We start from the raw sequence: 26708 nt of genomic DNA on the forward strand, positions 1-26708 counted from the left end.
TCCTCTAGGTGATCCGTATTGTTTTATCGCCCCCCATACAGCCAAAAAAACCATAAATTTTTTAAAGAAACATTTGATGAGCGCATTAACTCGCGTCGTGGACCGGTGGAGTGGCCTCCAAGATCGTGCGATTTAACACCGCTGAACTATCTTTTGTGGGGTTATCTGAAGTCGCTTATCTCCGTAGATTCGTCCGAGATGATTTACGCCCTGGAAGATAGTAGTCAGATAGGCTGACATACGGCCCCAATTGCTGCAAAAAGTGGTCTCAGATTGTGCTGCTCGGCTCTAATTTATGTATTTAATTTATTCGAGCCAGCCTAGGTCACTTCCCCAAATTAATTTTTTAAACATAAAGGCAAACTCTTATCTCTAATTTTCCTAATAAAGCTAAATTCTTGGCCATAACAATAAATTATTTGCGTTTTATTTCTTCCAGAAAACCACATGGATCCTCTATACTGAGTTCTGTAACCGATACCTTCCAGTTGCGTCAAATTTTAAGCACACAAGCACGACGGCAACACATAGTATAAATTTTGCCTTAAAATGTTGTCAACTCCTTCCCTTCCTGATACACACACAATTTCTCTTTTAATTATTTCTTTTGATGAGCAAGCAACAGTTGCTCTAATGCCGACTCTTGTCTAAAACCTCCCGTAATAAGATATGTGGTACATATGTTAAAAGTTGCGCCAGTACATTTTTTAATTAAACAAATTAAAATACAAAAGTGTTAATAAAATTGTTATTAAAATATTAGTTATGTATTAAATGTACATAATACGGTAAAAAAAATTGCTTGTTTCAAACTTAAGAATATTTGGAACTTAGTTTATGACTTCCTAATTTATTGGATAATAAATTTCTTTTCATTTATGTGTAGTTATCAAGAATTTCGAACTTTTAAACATTCGACTTACGCCTACAATGTTCAAGAATCTAATAACTTTTAAAAATCAATAAGAATAAATTAGTAAAGTAATCGATAACACTATTAGTTTGATAAGGATACTATTATAAAGTTTTCGTTGTCTTTTAAGCGTTTATTCTTATCTTTAATGTTAATTGAATAGATAAACATGAAAAGGCATCTATTAACTGGTTTGATCTCGCATAATTGTTTTAAATAATTTTAAAGGCGAAACGGTTCCCTTTTACTGGCTGGTGTGGTTCCTCGTTGTATTTGAGATCGCATAGTCGAACTTATTGTTGGATCAGCGGAGCCTTTGCGAGGTGTACGTGCACCAGAAGGAGTTGAGTTCCCGCTGGCATTTTTTCTAGAAAGTGCAATAAATATAATTAATATTTGGCAATAATAATACGGATTTATTATGAAATTGTGGAATATGTAACGTAAACTCCGAACCAGGTCTGACGCTACCGAATTGTTTTGGACGGACCTACAAATGTCTCATGATTGGACAGTTATAATAAGAGTATAACTCTGAACAGCAAATGGTTTATTTCACCGAATCGGCTCTCTTAGCACAAATTTTTTACATAAGGGTAGGAAGGTTTCATTTTAAATCAATCATAAGGAGCGCTTAACCGAGCTTAACTGAAAATATTAAAATTATTAATTAGTATTTCTTTGTCCAGCTTTGACCTGTTATTTCAAATGTTTTAAATTTTTCCCTATGATTTTAAGGCCCAATTGTTATCATGTTAACACTAATTAAAATACTTAAATTTTCGGTCGAATTAAATATATCTAAATTATTAGCCACGATATACTTTGTCCACAATGAAAATTGTACATTTGAATTATACCACTCCTGGTTCCATCACAAGGTATTCATATTTTTTCAATTTGGTAGTCTAGTCTCCGAATGTATTTTTACTAGAAATTAATTTTCATAAAACTTGTGAGTTTCTTCATTTATCGAGAAATGAATATTAATACCTTCATAAATTCTGAAATATTTTTTCTTATTTTTTGTTTAAGTTAAACAATGCAGTTACTACCCAAGACATCGTTAGCCTTGGTTTTATATACATAGATCCTTAGGTGAAGATGTGTTTAATACGCACTTCTCATTAGAATTTCAGCAAGATATTTTAACATTTACTTGGCTATTAGGGGATATTTATCGAACAAAAATATTCTTCAACAACATTGAATTCGTGTTGAAAATAGGTTTTTTGAATTCTGTTAGATATATCTTAATATTAACGAAACTTTTGCAATTAAGCAAAACAGTATTTTGATTCAAAATTAAATATATATTTAAAGCTGAGCAGCAACTAAAACGTTTACGTAAGACTTGTTTACATTAAAAACAAATAATTTAAACTTATCAAAAACTACAATTACTCATTTTACAAATTTAAAAGTAATGTCATATTTGTTTCAGGGATGTACTAGTTAATGATATGGATGAATATCAAAAGACGCATAACATAAAAATATGAAAAATGCGTACCGAATTCTGGGATAAAAGTGTTGTATTAGAAGAGGTTAAATGTAAAAAGAATTTCAAATGCTTAGTAAAAATGATGGCTATCAAACCACAAGAAACATAAATTATACGTTGTTCTATTAGTCCCGTTTTATAACAGCTAGTAATACAAACGGTTAATAAAATATTTTCAATTACCTAGAACCATAGCTGCTTAATCGTGGAATGCTGGATGCTCTACTTATACCACCATTGCTGCACAATAATTATCCAAGTATATCAATGGAAATTGTGTTAAGTGTAGATGTGTTAGTTTCATATGCAATGTATAAGTATAAGGCATAATTAAAAAATATTATTGATGAAATTATTGTATATACTATTTACAATTGCAGAACTAAAAATAATAATAAATGAAAAAACTAATAATTTTGAACGTTAATGAGTGTTTTTGATGTTTTCATTTTGATTTACGATTGAAATCATAATATTAGGTCAAGTAAAAAGTTCGTTCGGTTTTTATCTAAGAGATGGCGTTATTGTCCATAGTACTAGTGTTACTTGTCGCATCATGTCATACTATACGGCGCTGAAAACGTGTTTATTCGCGCTAAAAGTTTGTCTTTGACAGTTTTTCGATGGATTTACTCAGTTCGTTGTGAGCGCTCGTCAAAGATGGACACCAACAAAGAGACAATTCGCTATATTTTACAATTTTTCTTCGATCAAAACGAAAAAGCAGCCAAAGCGGCTGAAAACATTAATTTAGTTTATGGGCCCGATACTGTCAACGAACGTGTAGCACAAAAGTGATTTGCTAGGTTCCGTTCCGGTAATTTCGATGTCAAAGATGTACCACGCGTCGGGAGGCCTGTCGTCGAAAATTGCGATAAAATCATGGAAATAGTGGAAACAGACCGTCACGTGAGCACTTATTTAATTGCTGAGGAAATAAAGATAAGCCTTGGATTCAATAAGGAGCTCGATGTTTGGGTGTCACACGAACTAACGCAAAAAACAAGATGAACCGAATTTCCATCTGCAAATCGCTGCAGAATCGCAACAAAATCGACCCGTTTTTGAAGCGGATTGTGACTGGCGATGAAAAATGGGTCACTTACGAAAACATCGAGTGCAAACGGTCGTGGTCAAAGCTCGGGGAAGCGGCCCAGATGGTGGCCAAGACCTGATTGACGGCCAGGAAGGTTTTGCTGTGTGTTTGGTGGGATGGGCAAGGAATCATCTACTGCGAGCTGCTCCCCTATGGCCAAACGCTCAATTCGGCCCTCTACAGCCAACAATTGGACCGCTTGAAGGCAACACTCATCCAGATGAGGCCATCTTTGATCAACAGAGGCCGAATTGTGTTCCATCATGACAACGCCAGGTCACACACGTCTTTGGTGACTCGCCAGAAGCTCCGGGAGCTCGGATGGGAGGTCCTAATGCACCCACTTTATATTCCGGACCTGGCACCAACTGATTACCATCTTTTCGTGTCCATGGCGAACGCGCTTAATGGTGAGAAGTTAGCCTCAAGAGAGGCCTGTGAAAATGGCTCTCCGAGTTTTTTGCCAATAGGGACGCAGCCTTCTACGAGAGGGGTATAATGAAGTTGGCATCTCGTTGGCAACAAGTTTATGAACAAAACGGCACATATTTGACTTAAATCGGACAAATGCACACAAAGTTATCATCTTTTGAAAAATCAATAAAAAACCGAACGAACTTTTTACTTTACCTAATACTTCTATTTATAGCATATTTTGTCGAATTTAAATACCTATAGATACAAGAAGGAATTTATAAATATAATTCTGATGCGATAGCTCTCGCAGCTATCATCTTATAAAATCTATGATTTCGATTCGATATATCGTATGTGTATAGATGCACATTTTCAATGCAGTTTATTATTATTTTTTGTTATTACACGGGTTTTGTATTTGAAACCAAATAAGGATACACATATTTCTGTATTTGTCTCAAGATTTAGCATATATATTATTTTAATAGGCGTGTTTTATTTGACCGTCATAATCAAATAGCTAAATCGTAAAACGCACTTAATTTATTTTACATCTTCGCTTAAGTATGCGGGCAAGAACAATCAAATGAAATTCAATATATTTCAAAATGTCTGACATGAAGAGGTCTAATTGTATTTTTAAATTTGTAAACAGATTATCTACATACCATACAAATATATTAATTTTGTTTATTTGAGTTCAAGAAAAAACTGAAAACAAAAGTTATAATTATGTCTTAATTGTAATTCAATACCCATCCACTATATGGTTCATCGTTTGTATTAAAAATTTTTTTTTGTAAAAACTAAACTATTGTGAACGAAAAAAACAATCAGCTGGCAATGCCTCTAGTTCAATATATAAACTAATATAGCTTTAGATAAGCCAATAGATTTATGTTTTCTAAGTCTTTCATACAAAATCACCTAATAGCTTAACTTGCTGGTCAAATAAAGCACGCCTAATGTTTTTTGTTCCTAATTTAAAGCCGCAAAAATTCCGAATGTGTAAAAAATGTCTTCATATTTCAAATTCAATTTTTTATGTAGGGTGTACTTTTACATATTTATATTGTACTCATATATTAGAAGTGATTTATTTTCAAACCATATCCAAACTTTAATCGCGTTGTTCTTCTACTATATATAAGTTCGTTTATTTATTTAATTTAAATTTATTTCAACGATGTGCAACATCCATCATCGAATGCATATCTACATCTCGATTGTTCATGTTTTAGTCAAAAATGAAAAATTGTCTAACCGGAGTTGTCCACTAGACCTCATCGATCAGAGAAAAATTAAATATAAATAAGTAAAAATTTGTCGATTATCAAATATAGAGAAAACTCAGTCATGTCTGTTAAAATCTCAGTCATGTCTGTCAATAAATTAAAATAAATATTCTACTTAAATTAACTATAAAAATCGAGCTAATCAAATCAATCAGTTTTGGTTAATGTAATGTTGTAAAAGCTCACCAAACGTTTAGTTGTACTACTAACTTATGCTTCCTATAGTTCTATATATTTCTATTTTTTACATTAATATTTTATTGCATGAAAGAAGTTTGGAAAATATAGTTACCCATGCCTCAAAAGTTAATAAAATATTTTTGTTTTAGTTTTTATAGTTGGATATATAATGATAATTGGAATTTGTATTAAAAGCGGCTATGCATATATTATACTTTATATACCTTGATTGTGCCGGACTTGCCGATCCCGATACTGTTTTTCTTGCAGATGTACCTACATCAGTTACGGGTATTGATGTCGCCGATAAGCGGATTGGCCGCGTTGTAGTCCCGCTTCCTATTGTTAAAGATTTTCGCTGTGGAATGCGTGATGGTGGAGTTTCATCTAAATAAACGAAAATACTATTCATCAGTTTTCTATCTTACTTTTGTTAATAACATTAACATCTAAACCTTGAATGTACATATTTTCGGATCGATATGTTGGGAGATGTATATGAGTTATGGAATTTGTGTAAGAACTCTTTGCGATAACATGGAATAAAAAATTTCAAAATATATATTTATCTACGTAATACGTCGCAACGAATATAACTTCAAAGCTTCTTATATGTGATACATCATTGTAGGAGACGCATTATTTGACGTTTTGCAAATGCGTATAAAGAATTTCGCTTGTTAAATACCAGTTCGCTAAATATCTTTCAACCCACATGAACACCGAAGGCCATGATCGCAGTAGATGGACGAAAACATTAAAAAGACCACAAAATGATTTTGGATGACCTTAATATGAAACTCTGACACTGACACTCTAAAGATATCTTAACAACTTGTGGGACATATCATTTATGGATATTTAATATGCGAAAGCTCTGTGCACAGAGCGAGTACACAATCGATCGAAACAACAAGGAATTGATGATTCTGGATTGCTTGAAGCGGATTGGTCACAAAAACACGAATTTTTGCATTGATATAGGAGAATCATCTAAGCAGATTGCATGCAATGAACCGCAATCAAAGCATGAAAAAACGCAATAGCTGACAAAGTTATGACGTCAGCTCAATAATTTTCATGGACTTTATTCAAAGAAAGAATGAAATTACTGAAAACGAAATTTGAAGAAGTTTCGTGAAGACAATGAACCATGTCACAAACCATTTAAAATAATGATTCTTCGAATTTTCCGGATCTTTTATAAGTAAAAGAGAAGGCCGCACGAAAAAAATGTACTAACTTTTTAGCCTGTATATTGAAACTACAATGTATGTTTGTTTAAATATACTTATTTTTTAAATTTATTCTATTGCATACCTGTGCTATCCAGTGAAATATTGGATCCATGTCTGGAAGGTGGTTTCGACCCTTGCCGGCTTAAAGGACGGGAATTAGGTTTTGATCCTGACCGAGATCCCGACGGAGTTACAACACCGCGAGTACTTGTATATGTAACTTTTCGGGGTGTGTACCGACCAGATGTTCCAGATTGACCAAATTCATTATCGCTCAGAGAGTCCGGAGTAGAAGCAGATTGTGATGATCGGGATGGACGTGACATTGGTATAGACCGTACTGACCGTTCGCGTACCTTAAATAAATAATAAATATAGGAATATATGTGTGGTTAATAGGGAAATTTGCATTCGCAATTAAAAAGTGTTTTTTATACGAATTAATAAAATTTTGAAACTTACCCAGTGTGTAGTGGGATGACAGTGTAGTACATGTGGGTTTAATGGTAAAGTTCGACTATTATTACAACGTACAAATACGGTACCTCCTGAACCCATGTGTATGGGAAAGGCACATGGAACTTGCTCTTGAGTACGTATTCGTTCGAATATTGGCATTAATTCTGCCAAATGTTCGTCGGCTAGAGATTTTAGTAAATTATACTTTGTCAATATTTTACTAACGTAAACTAATTAGATGATGCGTTAACGGCACATGATCATTTAAGAAACTTTCTCATTTACATAAAAATTTTTTTCCGGTAAAGATATGCTTCACTTTATCAATTAATAATTTTAGTTATGAAACTATATACAGTTTATAAAAAGTCCTCTCATTTTCGTTTTGTATTCAAATAAATTTTTACTACATTTAACTAATTTTACACAAATTATTATAACGCTATCTTCAATAAATCAACCACATTTAACACTTCCTCCCAAAGATAACAGGGAATCATAGTAGTTTTAAATGTTGCATGTGTTCCTATGAACTATATATTTCTAGGAACATACTATAAAGAATTAAATATATATTAAAGTTATTCCTTAACTAGTTCTTGTACAATTTTAAAAACTACTATGATACCGTGTTATCATTGAAAAAGAGTCACACTGAAAAAAATTAAATTGACATATACATAAACACGTTCGTTTTCGATGAGTGGCAGGAAAATGTTATGGTTACCCTTAAATAGTTGATTAATTTACCTTTATAATGGGACCTTGTCCACTCATGTAGGGTGACATGCTACCATTTTGTGAGGCATTCGGTGTAGAACGTCGAGGAGTAAATGCTGCCATACTTTGTGATACACCATCCGCCAAAATAAATTGCTCTCGTAATTCAATATTAGTACGACCTTTAGCTGATCAACATTTAATTTTTTTAATATCATTAAGTGTTTGTTAAAAAGCGTTTGCAAATAAAATAATAGTCCGCAGCAATTTGAACAGTTTTAGACATCGGAGATATATCGGTTTATTGGACAACAATGAAGCAGCAACGCATTAAGTAACGTCGTGGGTACACAGTCACATATGATATAAGGGCGATGATTTGAAGTGCGTTTTACATTTTATGGTATTATTTAAGGTTTCAGGATCAGTAAACAGGTTTGCAAAATAAGACAAAAGATCAAAAACAATAATTAAAAACAGAAAAGAAAAACAAAAATTTAACATAAATCTTACTTATAATAGCAGAAACTACTTTAACATACAACTCATGCAATAATATCGCCGTAAGCACAAGAAAAAATACAATACAGGGCATAAGCAAAGATATCCAAAATAATTAACCAAATTTTTATCTGCGAATCGTTGCTAAATCGCAAGAAAATCGATCCATTTCCATCCATGTGGCAGAAGGTTACATTTGATAAAAAAAATATAAAGTTAGAAATAAATGTTGTCGATTGGTAAACAGTATATATAGATGTATTTACCTATATAGACTCAAAAAAAAAACACACACACAGAGTTGAAGTCGAAAACAGGGCAGGGAAGGTCTCAAAAAGGAAGTAAACCACGTCGCCAGCGCCAAATTAAACGGGTTTGCACCTCTTATCGCTTTCAACGTGTTAGAACTATAAATACACCATTTTGCAAAGCTACTGGGGAAAATACATATTGGTACCATGCAAATTGTCCTAAATGTAATAATACGCCTAGGTAAACAGCCACTTATCAAGAAAAAAAGTCCCAAAATTTGAGGCCCTATTACGGAAGGCTAGTGGATTATAGTTGCCGTTATGCTTGCGTTGGACACTATAACAGGATTATTATTTCCGGTAGGGTACAGGTCAGTATACTTGAAACCGCAGATAGCATTTTTGGGAAGCACTGTTCAAAGTATTTGTCAGTATTGCTCAAATTTTTGACAGAAATCGTAAAATAAAACATGAAGAAATGGAAAACAATGATGGTCATTAAAATTTAATATAAATATATTTAGTAGAATTGAATTGATTTGCACGTTCGTCATGAAATTACTTAATTTTTGTGCATTGACTTAGTTTTTCAAGTTAATAAATATTGAGAATTTTAAAAAATCTTAAAATTTATTAACTTTATAGCAATTTATAGGTATGCGGCGTTTAAGCGCAGTTAATACAATTATAAATATTATTTTAATCATATGAAAGCATTAATAGATTATGTTAATTCTTAAAAAAAAATATTTCACAATAAAAAATCTAAAAGTAAGTAAAAAAAAAAAATACCTAAATAAATAAATACAAAAAAATTTTACAGGTAAAAAATAAACTATACATATTTGCTTTGCAGGTTTTCAATGGATTTAAATTCCAAATAAAATAATAATAAATGTATGTAGGCAACTGCTCTTGAGCAGCGTCCTGATTTTGACATTTTTACAGAAATGTTGATAGTATTCAATTATATACACAAAATTGAGACAGAAGACTCAATTGTCTCCGGTAGCAATTATAGATGCGTAATAAGGGTGTTGGGCTAAATCAGACTGGCGAAATGTTTTTTTTTCATGACGAGGCTAAATTTAATTTGTTTGGTGTAGACAGAAATGTCACAGTGCGTCGTAAAAAGAAATCCTTTTGGGAAAGATGTGTTCTGGTCACTCTAAAACTAATTAATTGTGTAGGAGTAGTAACCAAGTTTGGTGGTGGCAGCTAAATTTTCTCAAAGGATCTGTGAATGTTGAAAAATAACTATACAACTATAGAACATATATCTGGACACACTCAAAAACGTTAATTTCAGGATAATGAGCCGGGATATTGAAATTTTACAGAAATTTTGAAATTTTACAACGATTCATTATAAAAATTCTCATTCCAGCACATTTGACTTATCTGACTCCCTTTTAAAAATTAAAAATACTCTATTGTTTTCTCTTAATAAATGAAAATGTAACAATTTATTATATTGTAACTTTAAATCTTGGCTGTTGAAATATTTGTTTCTGTAGCTGAGCAGTTTTAAATCTCAACACTTAAAAAACGCACTTATGCGTATTGCGCCCCTCGCGTCGGTTGGGTGGAAGGAGGGTAATCGTTGGGTTATTATTATTAAAAAAGATAAGAAAAAATCTTTCAAAAAGTCTAAAATAAATCGAAGCTGTGTGGTATGAAGATATTAATGAATGTTATCATCAGCTATTGTTTGAATTCATGCCTTAACAAATGATCGCGGTTATTAGGAATAGAAGGTGTTCTACGAAATACTAATAATACCTTGTAATACAGTGGCGAGCAAAACCGTTAGGATGTCCGCCACTTTTGCATTCTAAGTGCTGTAATATTTTTTACGACTTCTCAAATATTATTACATGTTTAGGATAACAAAAACAAAAGAGAAATACAACAAATACTGATATAAATTCATTAAATACAGCTTTGCTCGTAATAAGTAAATGGACTAAAATTACATTTGGTCATATTTGGTCCAAAGACCTTTGTGTTTAATTACATATGTTACATGTCTCGGCATACTTTCAACTAAATTTTTATTAGATTAAGCAGATAACTTCTGTTTAACGGCGGCCACAAACCAATCCTTTGAAGAGCTCTTCGTGCGGTCCATCCGCTGACAGTCTTGCAGCAGCCTTCGGTGTTCTATTATCCGCTGTAGTGACTCTTCTGATTATTTGCCTAGCATCAGCGTTTGTTAACAATTGTGGGCGTCCTCTCACGTTCGGGGAACCAACTACTTTGCATCGTTTCTTATAGCCACAACACTGCTCAAAGCTAATTTTAACTGACTAGCAATTTTACGGATCAAGAGGCCAGTTTTTGTTAAAGAAACAACATTTGCTTCAACGTCGGATGAAACTTTTCGCATTTTGTATGAAAACACTATGAAACTTTTCGCATTTTGTATGAAAACACTGATTGCCTAAAATCGTATGTTTATGCAACTGATAATCAACTAAAACTGAAAACTAACGCACGCAGTAGCTGCTCGTTCAAAAATATGAATTCGGCGCAAGTAAATGTTCATTTACAGTTATGTTTTACGGCATCAAATCAAATTCAAAGCATATTTATTTCATATTTAGTAAAACGAGCAAAACTGTACTGAATGAGTTTGCTTTAGATTTGGTATTGCTATCCTTTCATTTTAGTTATTGAAATTATATTAGTATTAGAATTGTGTTGTACATTAAACAAAGAACTAACACTTCAAATTTGGTAACGTTTGAGCTAACAGTTAAAATGTTAGAGACTGAAAGTACTGAAGCGGCAAACATCCGAACGGTTTTGCTCGCCACTTTATATAATTTTATTTTGCTTCGGTATATATTATTTTGGTAAATACACATGTTAAAAATCATTGGAAAATGAAAGTGTAAGTGTAAATTAAAATGGTTGACTCTCCCAAAAATATATTTAAGTTACTTTAACATATGTATATGCTCGTTGGTATTTGGGAAGCAGCTGGTATTAAAATGTAAGCATTCAAATTGTATGATATATATGATTATTACAAGCGGAGTAAATTGTGCTAATTAAAACAAAATTAATCATAACATATATAAATATTAATTCTATAAAAACTTATTAAACATGTATATGTACTCATATTATTGTTACATGTTAGTAAAGCAAAATGTAAGTGACATGGTAATTCTGAACTGTTCATATATTTTATTTTGATGAAATTTTTTATATTTCTGTTTGTTAAATGACCATTTCCGTTTCCGCACCAAGCTGGTGTTAATATAATATTTTATATAATGACAAGATCTACAAGTTATACATAAGAAAAATTGTATATCTAATATAGTGTGAATCAAAACAATTTCCCAACGGATGGGGCATGTTTTAATAGAATATATATACCAAATTCGTTTTAATATATTAAGTATAAATATGGTAGTATAATACGATTCATAATCACAAATTATAATTATTAGAAAACATTTTTATATTAATTTTTTACCGTTTAGTATAGTCGATAAAATATTGTAATAATTATTTTTTATATACTTCAAATCAGGACCTAACTATTGTTTTCTTGCAAAAAAAATAACGCTGCTTAATCAAAATATCATGATCTTTTAGAGAAAGACTTTTCTAAGTTCGATGTTTTTCTTACAACTTCGAATTTAGTCAGAAACTTATAGATATAAAATAGTATTTTTATTTGCAGGTTTGATATTTCCGGATGTTTTCGGATAAGTACATATGCTTATATAAAAATAGACGATTATTTTAGTAAAGAAGACAGCGCCAACCAAAACTTAAACGGTATCGTACTTATCCCATTGATATAAACGTGTAAATAAGAATTAATCAGTGGTAGAATTGGTGTTTACAAATCAAATCTCTAATAAAAGCTTTATTTACAAATTTAATCGATGTTTAAAAGGAAATGGGTGTTTCGCTTCTGATAATTGCCTCTAAATTTTCAACCATCATATCCACAGAACTTGAAAAATATTAATGAAATTTTGATATATTTATTGTTTTAGAAACGTTTTAATATGTTTGATCATTTAAAAGCCAACCTTGAACTTAAATTTTTTGAAAGGAACATGACTCACATTAATATTATTTTACAATGAAATTTTTTACAAATTAAAATATATATATATCCGATTCATACGTAATAAATTATATGTAACTTAATAAATAAGTAGGAGATGCGTCGTCTACCCTACCTACCTACACAATAAATAAATATCTACAATAAGGGAAGATTTAGAAAACTTACCTCGACAAGGATCATTTTTTTGTAAAAATTCATCCAACGCAACCCAGCCTCCACCGACGCGCACCATAACAGTACTGCGCAAAATTCTTACTAAACGCAGCTTTTGTGAATCGCCGAACTATAAAATTAACTTATATGTAGATATAGTACTTGCAGATATTAAAAAAACAACGTACTCTGTATTTGCCTTCTCCTACTTGGAATACACGGAACTTTTGCCTGCAAGTGCACAGCATAACTAGCCGTTTTACTTCGTCGTGTATTTTATCTGAATCCGTCGCAGGTTTACGTTCTTGCCAATCAGGTCTTAGTGCAGCAATAAATTCTTGCCAATCAATTAGACCTTCCCCATTTCGATCGAACAAATCTGCCACAGCACTCATTTCCATGCGAGACGTATCGAATTCTGTAAAGAAAAATTTAATTATTATAGCTAATACAACAGATTTACACATATTGCTTAATATCAATACTTGTGTTTAATATGCCATCAATGAATTCACTACGTGGGATGAGACCGTTGTTGTCTTTATCCATTTTTCGAAACAGATCCGTTAAGCGTGATTTTTTATGGTTCATGTATTTAAGGAACTAAATTTAAAAATAAAATAAAATTTGCAAATGGAAAAATTTCAGGTACTAATTTTTTAAGCCTACTCTTTTCCTCCAATCATCCCAACTGAAGTTTCGCACTCGTTCGATATCCTTCAAATACATCATGTGATCATGAAGTCGCCGCTGACGTTCCCATGACAACATCCAAACATAACGCCATTTATCCCATAATAAACTGGCGCGGGGTGACCGAAACTCTATCTCTTGGGCTACCGGATTGACGCTGTGAAAATATAAATAATTCAAATGTTATTTCATATACTTGTATAAGCTTTTTTCGCCATTGCAATGACTTCCAGCATAAAATATTGTTATTACTAAATGTTAATGAAAACATTTCTTTATATTGTTTTTTTATTTCATTATAATGTGTAACTGCTAACATAATTTTCGTTAACTCAATTTTTCATTTGCAAACTCAACTTGGATATTGAAATAAAACAGATTGTCTTCTTCATTTGATCGTGACGCTTACCGGAGCACACGTTATAGGAGCGGTAGAAAATAATATAAATGAATCCTCTTCATGAGTATGGACTCCTAACCAATCGCACCCATGCCATCATTTGATGGAGCAAACTTCTTCGAATAGATCATAATGGAGGATAAGATAGAATGGCAATCCGATCCATCGACCCATTTAAATCTACCGAAGGCAGGTAGAAACAACCGAACCTACTCCAAAACTTTCTTAACTTTCCTCCTGCTGAAAACGTTAGAGAAAATCTTGGATGTGCATAACAGAGTCGCATTCCTCTTGGCAGCTTGACCAAAGCACAAAAGGCAGATGTGTATAGACTGCACTCCATACACTGGTATTTACTATCAAAAGGGCTCATGAATATAAAGAATGCGCTCTTGGAGTGTTCCTGGAAATTTCTGGAGCATTCAACAAATTTTTACGAAATCTATTCTGAACAGCATCGACGCAATATTTATTGATCCTGGTTTACAACGTTGGAAGCCTGTTGATCTCTAGACGGAAAAAAGTAGACTGGCATTAGGTAGAATGACTGAGGAAATTTGTAGAGACACTTCGTACCTTTGGAAGGTGTTTACACACCATTAGCAATATTATCACCATCAGAGGTACAAGGGGTACAAGGGCCCTCGCGACTCAAAAATTTTTAAAACAAAAAATATATATAAATCAATTTTGTTGTGAAATATGTTTTCTTAGTCTGGCAACATTTGCCGCCGACCGAAGTGCGGGGAATCCCCGGTTTTATTTGTTTACTTTCTTTACAAGGAAGTCAACGCAGTCGCTAGGCGCATAACAATAGAAACGTATAATTGTGTTATTCAATATTGTTTATTTTTATGACTACGTACCTATTTTGATAACAATAGTGTGTTCAATGTTTTAATATTTAGTGAATAAATAGATAGTGTTTAGGTATATTGATTGCTCCTGTAAACTGACCCAAAATTTTAAAACAGTGACTTTTTTAAATTGTTTTTTGTTTTCTTTGTGATTTGTAACACACCGGTACCTGTACTCGTCTATTTTACATAAGGTAAGAAATATTTAATTGGTAATAAGTATATAACGCAGTAATTACTAGTATATAAAATACGCTTAATAATATATTTTGAAGGAAACCAAAAAAGCTTTAAGGTAAAAAACGTATCGACTTTTTAAGTTTTTAAAACTAGCAGGTAGTAAGAGCTATCTTAAAGATTTTTATTTGAAAACTAATTTAAATTTAGGTTTTACAATATTATGTAGATAAAACTGCAAAAAATGTTAACTATTGCTTTCGTTTACAGTTTATAGATACGACGTTATCGACATGTCCGGCCGAGATAGAGATATTGGAAGAAAATGGGAGTCTAGATCAGCAAAAATAAAAAGAAAAGCTGAAAGAACTGCAACCAACCATGTTTTGAGTTTAAATTTGATGAAGTTCCTCAACCAAACTGCATCTGGTAGTACAGAACCTTCTGAAGCGATAGCTTCAACTTCTACACAACAAACGTCCGAGATACCGTTGGAAAATGCTCCAGATGCACTGAATACTGAGAGCGAACGTCAGTTAGACGTAGAGCTTGGATCATCTTCTAGCCAATCAAAATTTGACGCTGAAACTCTTGTGCTGTCATCAAGCAGTCAAGAAGAACAGATTGACATAGATTCTTCAATTCGCAGCGACGACGCCAGCGCCACAGTTCAGCAAGTACTTGTTAATTCGGATCCGGGATTGTGGACGTTTCCCATAACGGATACACAGCGTCGTGACATAGTTCGAAGTGGCCCCACACAGCAATTAAATAGCGGTGATGAATATTATCCCAAAGGTGATGATAACAGACACTTTTCCAATTTCTATTTCTCGAGAAAACTAAAGATTGGTGAAACTCAACATCGTCGCTGGTTAGTTTATTCCAATTCCCAAAATAAAGTTTACTGTTTTCCATGCAGACTATTTAGCAATTCACAAACTCAGGTGGTGCAAGGAGGGTGTTGTGACTGGAAACATTTAAGTAGACATGAGAATAACAAAGAACATATGGCACATATGTTTCAATGGTTAAATTTAGAGAAAGGAATAAATCAAGGCAAAACAATAGACCAAGAAAACGAAAGGCAATTCCTGAATCACAAAAACATTGGCACAACTTGTTAGAGAGAATAATTGACATAATAAATTTTTTGGACTCTCATAATCTTGCATTTAGAGGTCACAGAGAATCTCTCAAGACAGGTGATGGTATTAAGAATTCCGGTAATTTCATAGATTTATTTAAACTGATATCAAAATTTGATCCTACTTTACGTGAACACATGAAACGCATTAGTGACAAACAACTTTCACACTATTATTTAAGTCACGATATTCAAAATGAATTGATCATATTGATGTCAAAAACAGTTGCCAAAGATATTATTCGTAAGGTTAAAGAAGCAAAGTATTATTCTTTTTTGCTCGATTGCACTAGAGATTGTAGTAGAGTTGAACAAATGTCGGTTATCTTAAGATTTTGTGATACGTCAACTGGTACAATAGTCAAACATTTTATGGGATTTCTAGCTGTTACTCAGACAACTGGAGAATATTTAACCAATGCTATACTGCAACACCTAGAAAAATATGACTTAAATATTCAAGACTGCCGTGGCCAGGGATACGACAATGGTGCAAATATGGTAGGTGTAAATAGTGGAGTTAAAACTCGAATATTGAATATTAACCCTAAGGCATTTTTCACACCTTGTGGCTGTCATAGTTTTTTTGGTTTCATTCAAAAAATGTATTTGCTATTTTCAAGTTCAAGCAAGCGCTGGAATTTTATAAAAGGCAAATTAAAACTTACTATAAAACCTTTATCAGACACAAGATGGGAAAGTAGAGTCGAAGCAGTAAAGGCCGTATTATTGCAATTTAATGAAGTGATTGAATGCATCGAAAACTTAAAAAATCAAACGGAGCAATCAGACACTCTCAGTCATTGCGATTCAATACTAAATGAAATGTTAAGTTTAGAATTTATCGTATCTTTACATGTGTGGTATGAGATATTATCGCGTGTTAATGTAATAAGTAAATTATGGCAATCAGTACAAATTCATTTAAGCATTGCTCTTGAACATTTACACACATTTTGTGAATGGATAAAAGAGTATCGGAAAACTGGATTTGAGAAATCCCTGTCTGATGTTCGGAAATTTACTGAGCGAAGCTGTTATGACCTGAAAAAAGAGTTTAGGAATAAAAGAGTAGCCAAAAAGAAAAGGATGTTCGATTATGAAAGCAGCGATGAACCTATTCAGTCTCCCAAAATCCGGTATCAAACAGATTTTTTTTACGCCATGATTGATTCTTTAATAACCAGTATGGAATTAAGATTTACGTCTTTAAAACAACATTTTGAAGATTTTGGGTTTCTCTATGATTAAATGCTAAAAAAATATGCCCCGGGAGCAAATATTAAAACACTGTAACGATTTACATAACGTCCTGCGTGTGGGTGAGAGCAGTGACTTCCAACCATTTGAATTATATGAAGAATTAAATACAATGATCCCGAATTTACCCAACTTCATTAAAGACGTGAAACAGCTGCTGTCATACATAACAGAAAATAGCTTGAAAGAAATTTACCCAAATATTTACATTGTCATCCGAATTTTATTAACAATTCCGGTAAGTACAGCCTCTGCTGAAAGAAGTTTTTCAAAATTAAAATTAATAAAAAACAAGTAAGGAAGAGCTAAGTTCGGATGTAACCGAACATTTTATACTCTCGCAAAGTCAAATGGTATACTCGTTTGAGATTTCTTTGTGGATTGACTGATATTTTCGGTAGAAGGTCAACTATAGGTACTGGGGTCCACATATTCAGTACCTAGGGGCTTGAACAGTTTTGGTTCGATTTAGAAAATTTTTGGTCACAAGGTGGAATACTTTAAACGTATTATTCACGCAAAGTTTTACGCCGATATAATCATTGTTGCTTGATTTGCATAGTGGAAAGTGAAAGAATCAAGTGGTATTTAAAATGGTGTCATATGGAAAATAGGCGTGGTTGTAATCCGATTTCGCACTATGACATAGAAACATGAAAAGAACGTTACGCACCGAATTTGGTTGAAATCGGTTAAGCAGATCTCAAGATATGGGTTTTCACCTAAAAGTGGGCTGTGCCACGCCCACTGTCTAATTTTAAGCGCGGTTCCTATAAGGTCATCTTATACCATCTCAGAGATAAAATTTAATGTCTCTGGCGTGTTTAGTGCTTGATTTATCGCGCTTTTAGAAGTTTTTAACAGTACCGTTATATGGGGAGTGGGCGGAGTTGCCACCCGATTTCAACTATTTTCACACCGTCAATAGAAGTGCTAAAAACATTTGCTTCTAGTGAATTTTGTTATTATAGCATTAGCGGTTTAGGAGATATGCACATTAAACCTATTAGAGGCGGGACCACGCCCACTTTAAAAAAAAAATTTTAACTACAGATTCCCCTCCCTAATGTGATCCTGTGTACCAAATAACAGTCTTGTATCTTATTGCGGAGCTTAGTTATGGCAAGTTATTTGTTTTTGATTAATGGCGTTTTGTGGGCGTGGCAGTGGTCCGATTACGCCCATCTGCAATACCAACCGTCTCACGGTACCATGAAACATGTCTACCAAGTTTCATAAAGATATCTCAATTTTTACTCAAGTTAGAGCTTGCACGGACGGTAGGACGGACAGACGGACGGACGGACAGACAGTCACCCGGATTTCAACTCGTCTCTTCATCCTGATCATTTATATATATATAACCGTATATCTAACTCGATTAGTTTTAGGTGATACAAACAACCGTTAGGTGAACAAAACTATTATACTCTGTAGCAACAGGTTGCGAGAGTATAATTATTTGAGAAACACAATGAGCCAAGAAAGACTTTCAGCTTTGGCTGTTTTATCAATTGAATCAGATTTGGCAAAGAATTTAGTAATCTTAAAAGCAGGAAATTTCTGTCCCTTTAATAAAGAAATCTAATGTTTTTTAAGTATACACTTTAAAAAATGTATATCTCCACCTTTATATTAACGATTTGTAATTTTTCATTAATACTTATTAATCTAATTTGTATTTTTATGAATAAAAACTTGGTAGTGTTAATTGTTTTGTTTGTTTTTATTATTTTATAAAATCCGTCTTCAGGTCGCCATAGAACAGGCCCTCAAGAAATCTGTCTTGCCCACATCAAATTTAGGTCTTGCCCCGCCACTGATCACCATCCCTCTCAATATTGTCCAGAATTGAGCATCGAATTGAAATACAAAATGTTTCTATGGAGCTCCCTTCGATAAATGGGACAGAACTCTCTTTCAAGTACCTTGGGGGTAGTCTTGAAACTGTTGTGGAAGCACAATGTAAACAATGCCTTATATGCATGTAAGCAGAAGCTCGGCAAAACCTGGGGCTTCCTCCTTCTCTAATGCACTGGTGCTAGACAGTAATAGTAAGACAAATGCTACTCTACGGTGTTGTGATTTGGTGGACAGGCATACGGAAATCTACATACCGGAAGTCAATGGAAAGGTTCAGCGGCTCACTGTGTAGTGCGTAACGCTCTAACGGACGAGATTGCCAAGGACTGCCATCCGAAAATTTAACCGACATTGGTAAATCCAACCATTATCTATACGATGATTTGGACAGGAACATCGAGAAGATGGAGAATCTCTTGGGAACTTGTCCCATATTGCACTCACCACGGTATTAGATGTATTTTTAGTTAGAACACGGAACCTAATAAAAACGTGTTAAGCGTCGGCATCCTTAATGAAGACTACTTCTCATGGACTACGTAAAGGCACTGAATCTAGTATCGCTAAGGAACAAAACTGGTCTATGTCTTATTAGCCTACCAGACTAACCTAACCTAAACTAACATTCAACATACAATATTATTTTCATAAATTCGCAGGACTACCATAGAGCAAATGTTTATTTGTATATTATGAAATTGTAATAATTATCACATACCTTGGTGAAAATCGGGGGCCGTAATGCGGTAAGCGATCTCTATCGGGTGTATCCCGGCTTGGAGTCAAGCGGCTGAAATTAAAAAAAATATATTTAACTCTGAATTATCGTTTAAAAAATGTAACTATAGCTTTTTTAGATGCATTCCTACTTAAAATATAAAATCGAAAAATAGTTTTGATCAAATCTTAAGCATGCAATTCAACACTGACAAATAATATTAGTACAAACATAAACGACATGGCATCTAACTCTCATTGGTAAATTTAAAATAATATATTTAAATTATTCTGTTACTGAATTAATCCCAAATATGTGCATTTAAATATACTTACTTAAGTCGACGAGAATTAAGTCCCTGATCTCGAGAACCTTTGAAACTGAAAAAACAACACAACAAATTTCAAAACTTTTATTGTTCTATATTCATGGAATAGTTAAGTTTTATTGTATCTTTTGAAGTATACAAAAAAACTTACCTTTGTCTTCGTAAATTGCTATCAGGGAAATTTTCATGACTACAGGCATCGATATTTCCAATCAATCAGTAGATTTATATTCCGTATCGTTGGTGAAGTATTTAAAATCACGTTAACAAATAAGAAAAAAACATGTAATTAAATTTATTAAAAGAAATTCTACTCAAAAATATTTGAACGTCCTAAAGGGGCTGTTATGGACGAAAATATCAAAAAACACAAAATGATTTAAGTAAATTGAGACAGCTGACTCTTTAAAGATATTAAAGGAGTCAGGTGAAAAAGTTATAGCGAAAGGGAAATTGTACTACATAAATGGTATCATAAAATTGGAAAATCGCTATAATGGTTGTACATTAGGGTGTCCCAACAGATTTTTCTACGCACACCCTCATACAAAATTTCAATCATGTTGAATCAACTGATGTAGGCAGGACTATAATAACCCGTGTCGGTTTGCATCGAAACTTGCCAATACTTGGTTACTACAGCCGACAAGTGCGAACTATTGATATTCAATGTAACTGAAAGTGCCAACTCAGTATTCGCGAGTGCGTGAAAAAAAGCTCGTATACCTAAATATTTTCCTTGTTTAATTTACATCAAAATTGAAGGGATTTGCAAAACTAAAAACAAAACAAGTGAGGAAGGGCTAAGTTCGGATGTGACCGAACATTTTATACTCTCGCAAAGACAAATGGTATACTCGTTTGAGATTTCATTGTGGATTGACTGATATTTTCGGTAGAAGGTCAACTATAGGCACTGGGGTCCACATATTTAGTACTTAGGGGCTTGAACAGTTTTGGATCGATTTAGACAACTTTTGGTCACAAGGTGGAATACTTTAAACGTATTATTCACGCAAAGTTTTACGCCGATATAATCATTGTTGCTTGATATGCATAGTGGAAAGTGAAAGAATCAGATGAAATTGAAAATGGTGTTATATGGGAAATAGGCGTGGTTGTAGTCCAATTTCGCCCATTTGTACACTATAACGTAAAATTATGAAAAGAACGTTAGGCACCGAATTTGGTTGAAATCGGTTAAGCAGATCCCGAGATATGGGGTTTCACCTAAAAGTGGGCGGTGCCACGCCCACTGACTAATTTTGAACGCGGATCCCATAAAGTCATCTCATACCATCCCTAAAATAAAATTTAATGTCTCTGGCGTGTTTAGTGCTTGGTTTATCGCGCTTTTAGTATTTTTTAACAGTACCGTTAGAGGTAGAGGTTCTAAAAACATTTGCTTCCAGTGAATTTTGTTATTATAGCATTAGCGGCGGGACTACGCCCACTTTGAAAAAAAAATTTAACTGCAGATGCCCCTTCCTAATGTGATCCTGTGTACCAAATAACAGTTTTTTATCTTATTGCGGAGCTTAGTTATGGCAATTTATTTGTTTTTGATTAATGGCGTTTTGTGGGCGTGGCAGTGGTCCGATTACGCCCATCTGCAATACCAACCGTCTCACGGTACCAAGAAACATGTCTACCAAGTTTCATAAAGATATCTCAATTTTTACTCAAGTTAGAGCTTGCACGGACGGACAGACAGTCACCCGGATTTCAACTCGTCTCTTCATCCTGATCATTTATATATATATAACCCTATATCTAACTCGATTAGTTTTAGGTGATACAAAGAACCGTTAGGTGAACAAAACTATTATACTCTGTAGCAACAAGTTGCGAGATCATATGATACTACACAGGAAGACTCATGTGATTCGACATATTATCGTTGCAAGAAGATTAGTCAACTCAGGTAGAGTGCTTGTAACTGTAAAAAAAATATATTATATATACATATATGGATTATTCCATCAAAAATTTACATTCAAACACTTTTTTCGTACAACAAAAATTTTTTTTGTGCTCTTTGAGCCAAAACATTGGATTATTTTGATTCAATATGAAAAATCTTAGAGTTATGAATTTTCAAATGGACTTTTGAAAAAAGTACCTTTAAACATCTGCGTATACGAAGAAAAGTATTTATTTCTATATAAAAACAATTATTCAGCCTATTCTTTACGATTTTTTCAGCTCTTCAATTATATATAGCTTTTTATTTACTTTTTTTTAACTAACAAAAGGAACGTTTTTATAAACAAATAATTTCTTTTTTAATTTGGAACTTTTTTTTATAGTATTTTGAAGTGAAACTTCATTGCGCTCGTTGGGCTTTAATTCCAGTATCGAATAAAACGAAAAAGCGACAGGAAATGTTAACGTTAATGTTAATGTTAATTCTCTCATTATTCTTATTTTATTATTTTCGGAAACATGGATAAACAATGAAGAAGATGTGGATGTGCCGAACTTCGATTGTGTCGTCCATTTCAAACGTCCCAATGTAAGAGCTGGTGCGGTATCTGTCTACCATAACTCCACTGACAGAATAAAAACTGTCACTCCTCATATGGATATGAATTTACAACAAATTAACTGGTTACATCGGTAAGCGTTAGTTTAAGTTTGTCGTCATTAGAGCAATGCCTAGCAGCAGGGCTACTCCGTATCCTCCTGACCCATGCTGGCTTCGAGTCCAACCCATTCCCCGAGGAATTCTTCTGCTATGCGCTAAAAGGCTCCAGTAGTATGGAGCCATCTTAAGACCTGCTCAGGCTTTAAGACCCATAGGGAGTGGACCACGAGTTACGCGGCCCCATGCTGCCAACGCACTACTGCGACACCTGTCTCAAGGGCTGTGAAAACTGCACCATGTTCGCGCACTGCGCCGCCAACTCCAGTCGAGTTACCAAGAAAGGACCTCTACAACCCTAAGGAGCTCAAAGCAACATGACTACCAGTCTGACCAACCGCCCCAACCTTCATCCCGCTCCAATACTCGTGCGAGAACCACTCAGCAACTCCTGGTTCCTCGCACAGCTGTGCCGTGTGCCAGACCGTAATACGCCGGAACGTCACATCAGTTAAGTGCAATTCTTGCACTGGCTGGTGTCACTTTCTATCGTATTCCGGCCTGCGCACCACCGTGAGCGGAGTGCGTCGTTTATTGCTCCGTGCTGTAAAAGTCTGCCCCCGCAATTCCATATAGTGAGATAGTTGCATTCATGAGCCGGGAACGCGTATCGATAGCTGCAGTCCAAAAAACTAAGTTAAACAACCGCTCAGATCTTCTGAGTTATGCAGGTGTCAACGTTTTGCGTAAGGATCGCGAGCGAAATAATGGTGGAGGCCTAGGCTTCATATTGCACAACACCGTGCAATTTCGTTTAATCGATGGTGACATCGACCGCAGGGACACTACCCTTGAATATCAGGGTATAGCTGTCCGGTCAGGCGATGTCGAGCTCGAGATATTTAATATATACATCCCCCCAGTTACATGTTGCCAAATAGATATCACCTGAACATAGGTGCGCTACTCCTTGGTGAAAAGCGTTTGGTGCTAGTTGCTGCTTTAACGCACACCACGATCTTTGGCACTCCTGCCTGTCAAACGATCGTAGGGGGATGGAGCTGGCGGAAACGATTGACGATTCGACATACTGCACAATGAATGACGAAGCCCCCACCAGAATTATGGGCACCTGTAAAAGCTCGCTAATATTACCATCGCTATCGGTGGTCTGATTAATAGCATAATCTGGCGACCTATGCTAACTGTCGCATCAGACATCTGCCCATAATTATCTAGGTGGAGAAACCTCCCGACCTTTATCAACTTTACAAATCTAACTGGGTCGGCTTTACAGAATTTACAGAGAGCACCTTCAACGCACTACCCATTTCTACGGGCGTCATCGTTGGCGAGCGTCAATACCGCAAGGTGATCGCTGCTGCTACTGGTCGCTTCATACCAGCTGGAAGAATCGTGGAACTCCGCCCTAGTTTCCCAGCCGAAACTGTATTAGCAAACAAGCGCATAAGGCGATGCCGATCCCTGTGATCCCCGAATAAGGGATCTCAATTTGGAGATTCGGCAAATAGTAAATTAACATAAGCGAAGAAGTGCGCGAGCTATTTTAGCCGGCAGTTTACACTGCACCCTTCGACCGGCAAGACCAAACGATGTGTTACCCGACGGCTGCGCAAAATGCCAAAAGACTGCCTACCACTTACTTTCACCGATGGGGAGGTTCAGAGTGTCATCAAAAACGCCAAATCGTCTCATCGTGATCATCAGCATGGCTTCTGAAAAGTGCACAGCCCCATCACAGCACTTAGCGTCATAAACACCCATATAGTTCATGGCCTAAACTAGAAGCCATCCTGCGAGAGGACGATGCTTGCAGCGTTGGACTTGTCAAAAGCTTTTGACACAGTGAGTCTGACACTCTCCCCCACTAAATCCACAGCGACCATTTCCACGAACTGGACGAAGGAGTGCAGACTGGATCTGAACATTTCAGTCGATGGCACAACAATTCCGACAATCAACAACCCTAAAATTTTAGGCGTTACATTAGACAGTCTGTACTCCTTCATTCCTCATACGACCGCGATAACTTCCAAAGTACAGAGCCACAACTAAATCCTTAAACCTTCTCCTCTTGATGTCCCCAATAAAACACCTGCACAGTGACACCCTTATGCTTACAGTTAAGGAACATAATGAGCTCCTCTCCAAGCAGTTTCTGCTGGGGTTTTTCGCAGAAATGGCGTACTAGGAGTCAAACCACCACCCATAGCAGATGTAGAGTTCGTGTTGCCTCGCGAAACCAGAGTGACCCTCGCGCAATTTCGTTCTGGATATTGTATCAGGTTAAACTCCTACTTATCCAGAATAGACCCCGACATTCCAAACATATGTCCTTCGTCTCCGGATGATACTAACCACCTCTTTGCATGCCGAACAAACCCAACTCATCTAAAACCGTTTTCCTTATGGTCCGACCCCGTCGAAACAGCTTGTTTCTTGGACCTCTCGTTAGATGACCTCGACGACAACCAAACTATAACTTATCATCCAAGCGAGGACTAGATAACCGTTAAAACAACAATAACAAAGTAAATTTTATTTAACAATGAATAATAATCCCAAAGACTCAACAACCAGATTTCTAAAGATATTTATATAATAGTTTTCATTTCATATTTTTCATACCACAAACAAATTATATCTTTTCTTGAACATGAAAGTATGGAAGTGAATGAATAGATCTTTTATAAAAGAAGGCGAAAACATCAACTATCTTGTTTCCATAACCTAACACCTTAAAAATTTCAGAATAATGAATAGTGGCTACTGTTATCGGAGAAATATTTCTCTCTCATAAAACTTGCTGGCTAGGGTAAGTATTTTCATTTCAAGTGCCCATCGAGGTCCATGAAGTTTCACTTCTATCGCCTAACTTTCTAGGCTGTTTGGTTTTTTTTTTATGAAAGAGACTGGAACCTAGAAAATAACATAAGATACAAATTCTTTGTTCTCATACTACACCCTCAAACACAGGTCGTATTAATAGCGCTTGTGGCTTTACAGAAATAAAGCCACTATCTATGGGAAGTAAATTTTATAGAATACTATTTTTTATGTATAATATTATTATGTTATATGTTTTGGGTATATTAGTGTTTTATTGACTAAATAAGCTCGAACTTTTAAAAATATTCCATATTTACCCAGTACAAGAGTTGATATTTTATGTTCGGTATTAAGTCGGCGCGGACTGTCAGATTCAATCGCTAAGATATTTTTAAATTATATAAATAAGGTCATTTAAAAATAAAATAGAGGGTATGCGATTTAATTTTCGAGAAAAAATCTTTGCCTTGGGACGCTCTAGTGTACAATAAGAAAATGTTTAAATTTCGTTATGCAATTACAAATATCTTTTGGGAATACATATTAAAAACATTGTTGTATTAGAAACCGTAGTAGTATATTACTACTTTGAGGGATTCAAACGGTCCTATTGACGGGAAGACAATTAATAATTGACTAGCAGAGAGATACAATATTTGTGACCAAAAATATAAGTTTTTTATTAAGCTACACTTACATTGGCGTTTTAGACACTCGTGATATGCTTCTGCGTGCGCCTGAAAGTTGTTGTTTAGGTTTACACGCTCGGTCAACTTCTACTTGTCGGCGTGCAGTATTTTCCATAAACTCTTTATGGTCTTCGATAAGTTTTTCCAATTCCGTAATATCGTCCGGCAAAGCTTCTTTTTCCAAATCTGCCAACATACAACATATATGTATATGTAAAATAATAAGTTTTGTATGTGCTAATATTTTGTTTAAAAAATATTATATCTATTTTAAAGTTTACTTAAAGGACTTGATGATTTAAATAAAACTAAAAAA

At 34.5% G+C, this 26708-nt stretch overlaps 2 protein-coding genes across 34 annotated transcripts in view; one reads left to right on the forward strand and one right to left on the reverse strand.

The window, feature by feature from the left end:
• Positions 1 to 679: 679 nt before the first annotated feature.
• The window catches only part of shot (dystonin-like protein short stop), a 155025-nt gene continuing 128996 nt past the window's right edge, over positions 680 to 26708 (reverse strand). For 16 of the 33 annotated variants that reach the window (XM_036362115.2, XM_036362114.2, XM_036362113.2 and 13 more), the window contains 13 exons: positions 26401 to 26578; positions 20421 to 20459; positions 20277 to 20321; positions 19942 to 20013; positions 13496 to 13676; positions 13312 to 13429; positions 13015 to 13244; positions 12839 to 12956; positions 7106 to 7284; positions 6726 to 6999; positions 5630 to 5792; positions 2601 to 2657; positions 680 to 1280 (listed from right to left, as the gene is read on the reverse strand). In XM_036362115.2, coding sequence (XP_036218008.2) covers positions 1136 to 1280; positions 2601 to 2657; positions 5630 to 5792; positions 6726 to 6999; positions 7106 to 7284; positions 12839 to 12956; positions 13015 to 13244; positions 13312 to 13429; positions 13496 to 13676; positions 19942 to 20013; positions 20277 to 20321; positions 20421 to 20459; positions 26401 to 26578 — 1799 coding nt within the window. In that variant the 3' untranslated portion in view covers positions 680 to 1135. Of the gene's footprint in view, positions 1281 to 2600; positions 2658 to 5629; positions 5793 to 6725; positions 7000 to 7105; positions 7285 to 7852; positions 8011 to 12838; positions 12957 to 13014; positions 13245 to 13311; positions 13430 to 13495; positions 13677 to 19941; positions 20014 to 20276; positions 20322 to 20420; positions 20460 to 26400; positions 26579 to 26708 lie in introns of all 33 variants that reach the window. The other 17 variants (XM_036362138.2, XM_036362134.2, XM_036362103.2 and 14 more) reach the window with 5 other exon arrangements.
• On the forward strand, positions 15355 to 17658 carry LOC138856883 (zinc finger MYM-type protein 1-like). The gene is made up of 3 exons (XM_070107772.1): positions 15355 to 16040; positions 16133 to 16601; positions 17371 to 17658. Exons 1-3 carry the CDS (start codon positions 15355 to 15357, stop codon positions 17656 to 17658), a joined length of 1443 nt encoding a protein of 480 aa, XP_069963873.1.

Source organism: Bactrocera oleae, chromosome 4, assembly GCF_042242935.1.
Source record: "Bactrocera oleae isolate idBacOlea1 chromosome 4, idBacOlea1, whole genome shotgun sequence".
Lineage (NCBI taxonomy): Eukaryota > Metazoa > Arthropoda > Insecta > Diptera > Tephritidae > Bactrocera > Bactrocera oleae.

Excerpts from the sequence above, each read along its gene's own strand:
- LOC138856883 (XM_070107772.1), top strand. The coding sequence starts at position 15,355 with ATGAAGTTCCTCAACCAAACTGCATCTGGTAGTACAGAACCTTCTGAA. Across the intron at positions 16,041-16,132 it reads ATAGACCAAGAAAACGAAAG|AGGTCACAGAGAATCTCTCA; the intron begins GCAATTCCTGAA and ends TCTTGCATTTAG. Across the intron at positions 16,602-17,370 it reads ACGACAATGGTGCAAATATG|CGGGAGCAAATATTAAAACA; the intron begins GTAGGTGTAAAT and ends AAAAATATGCCC.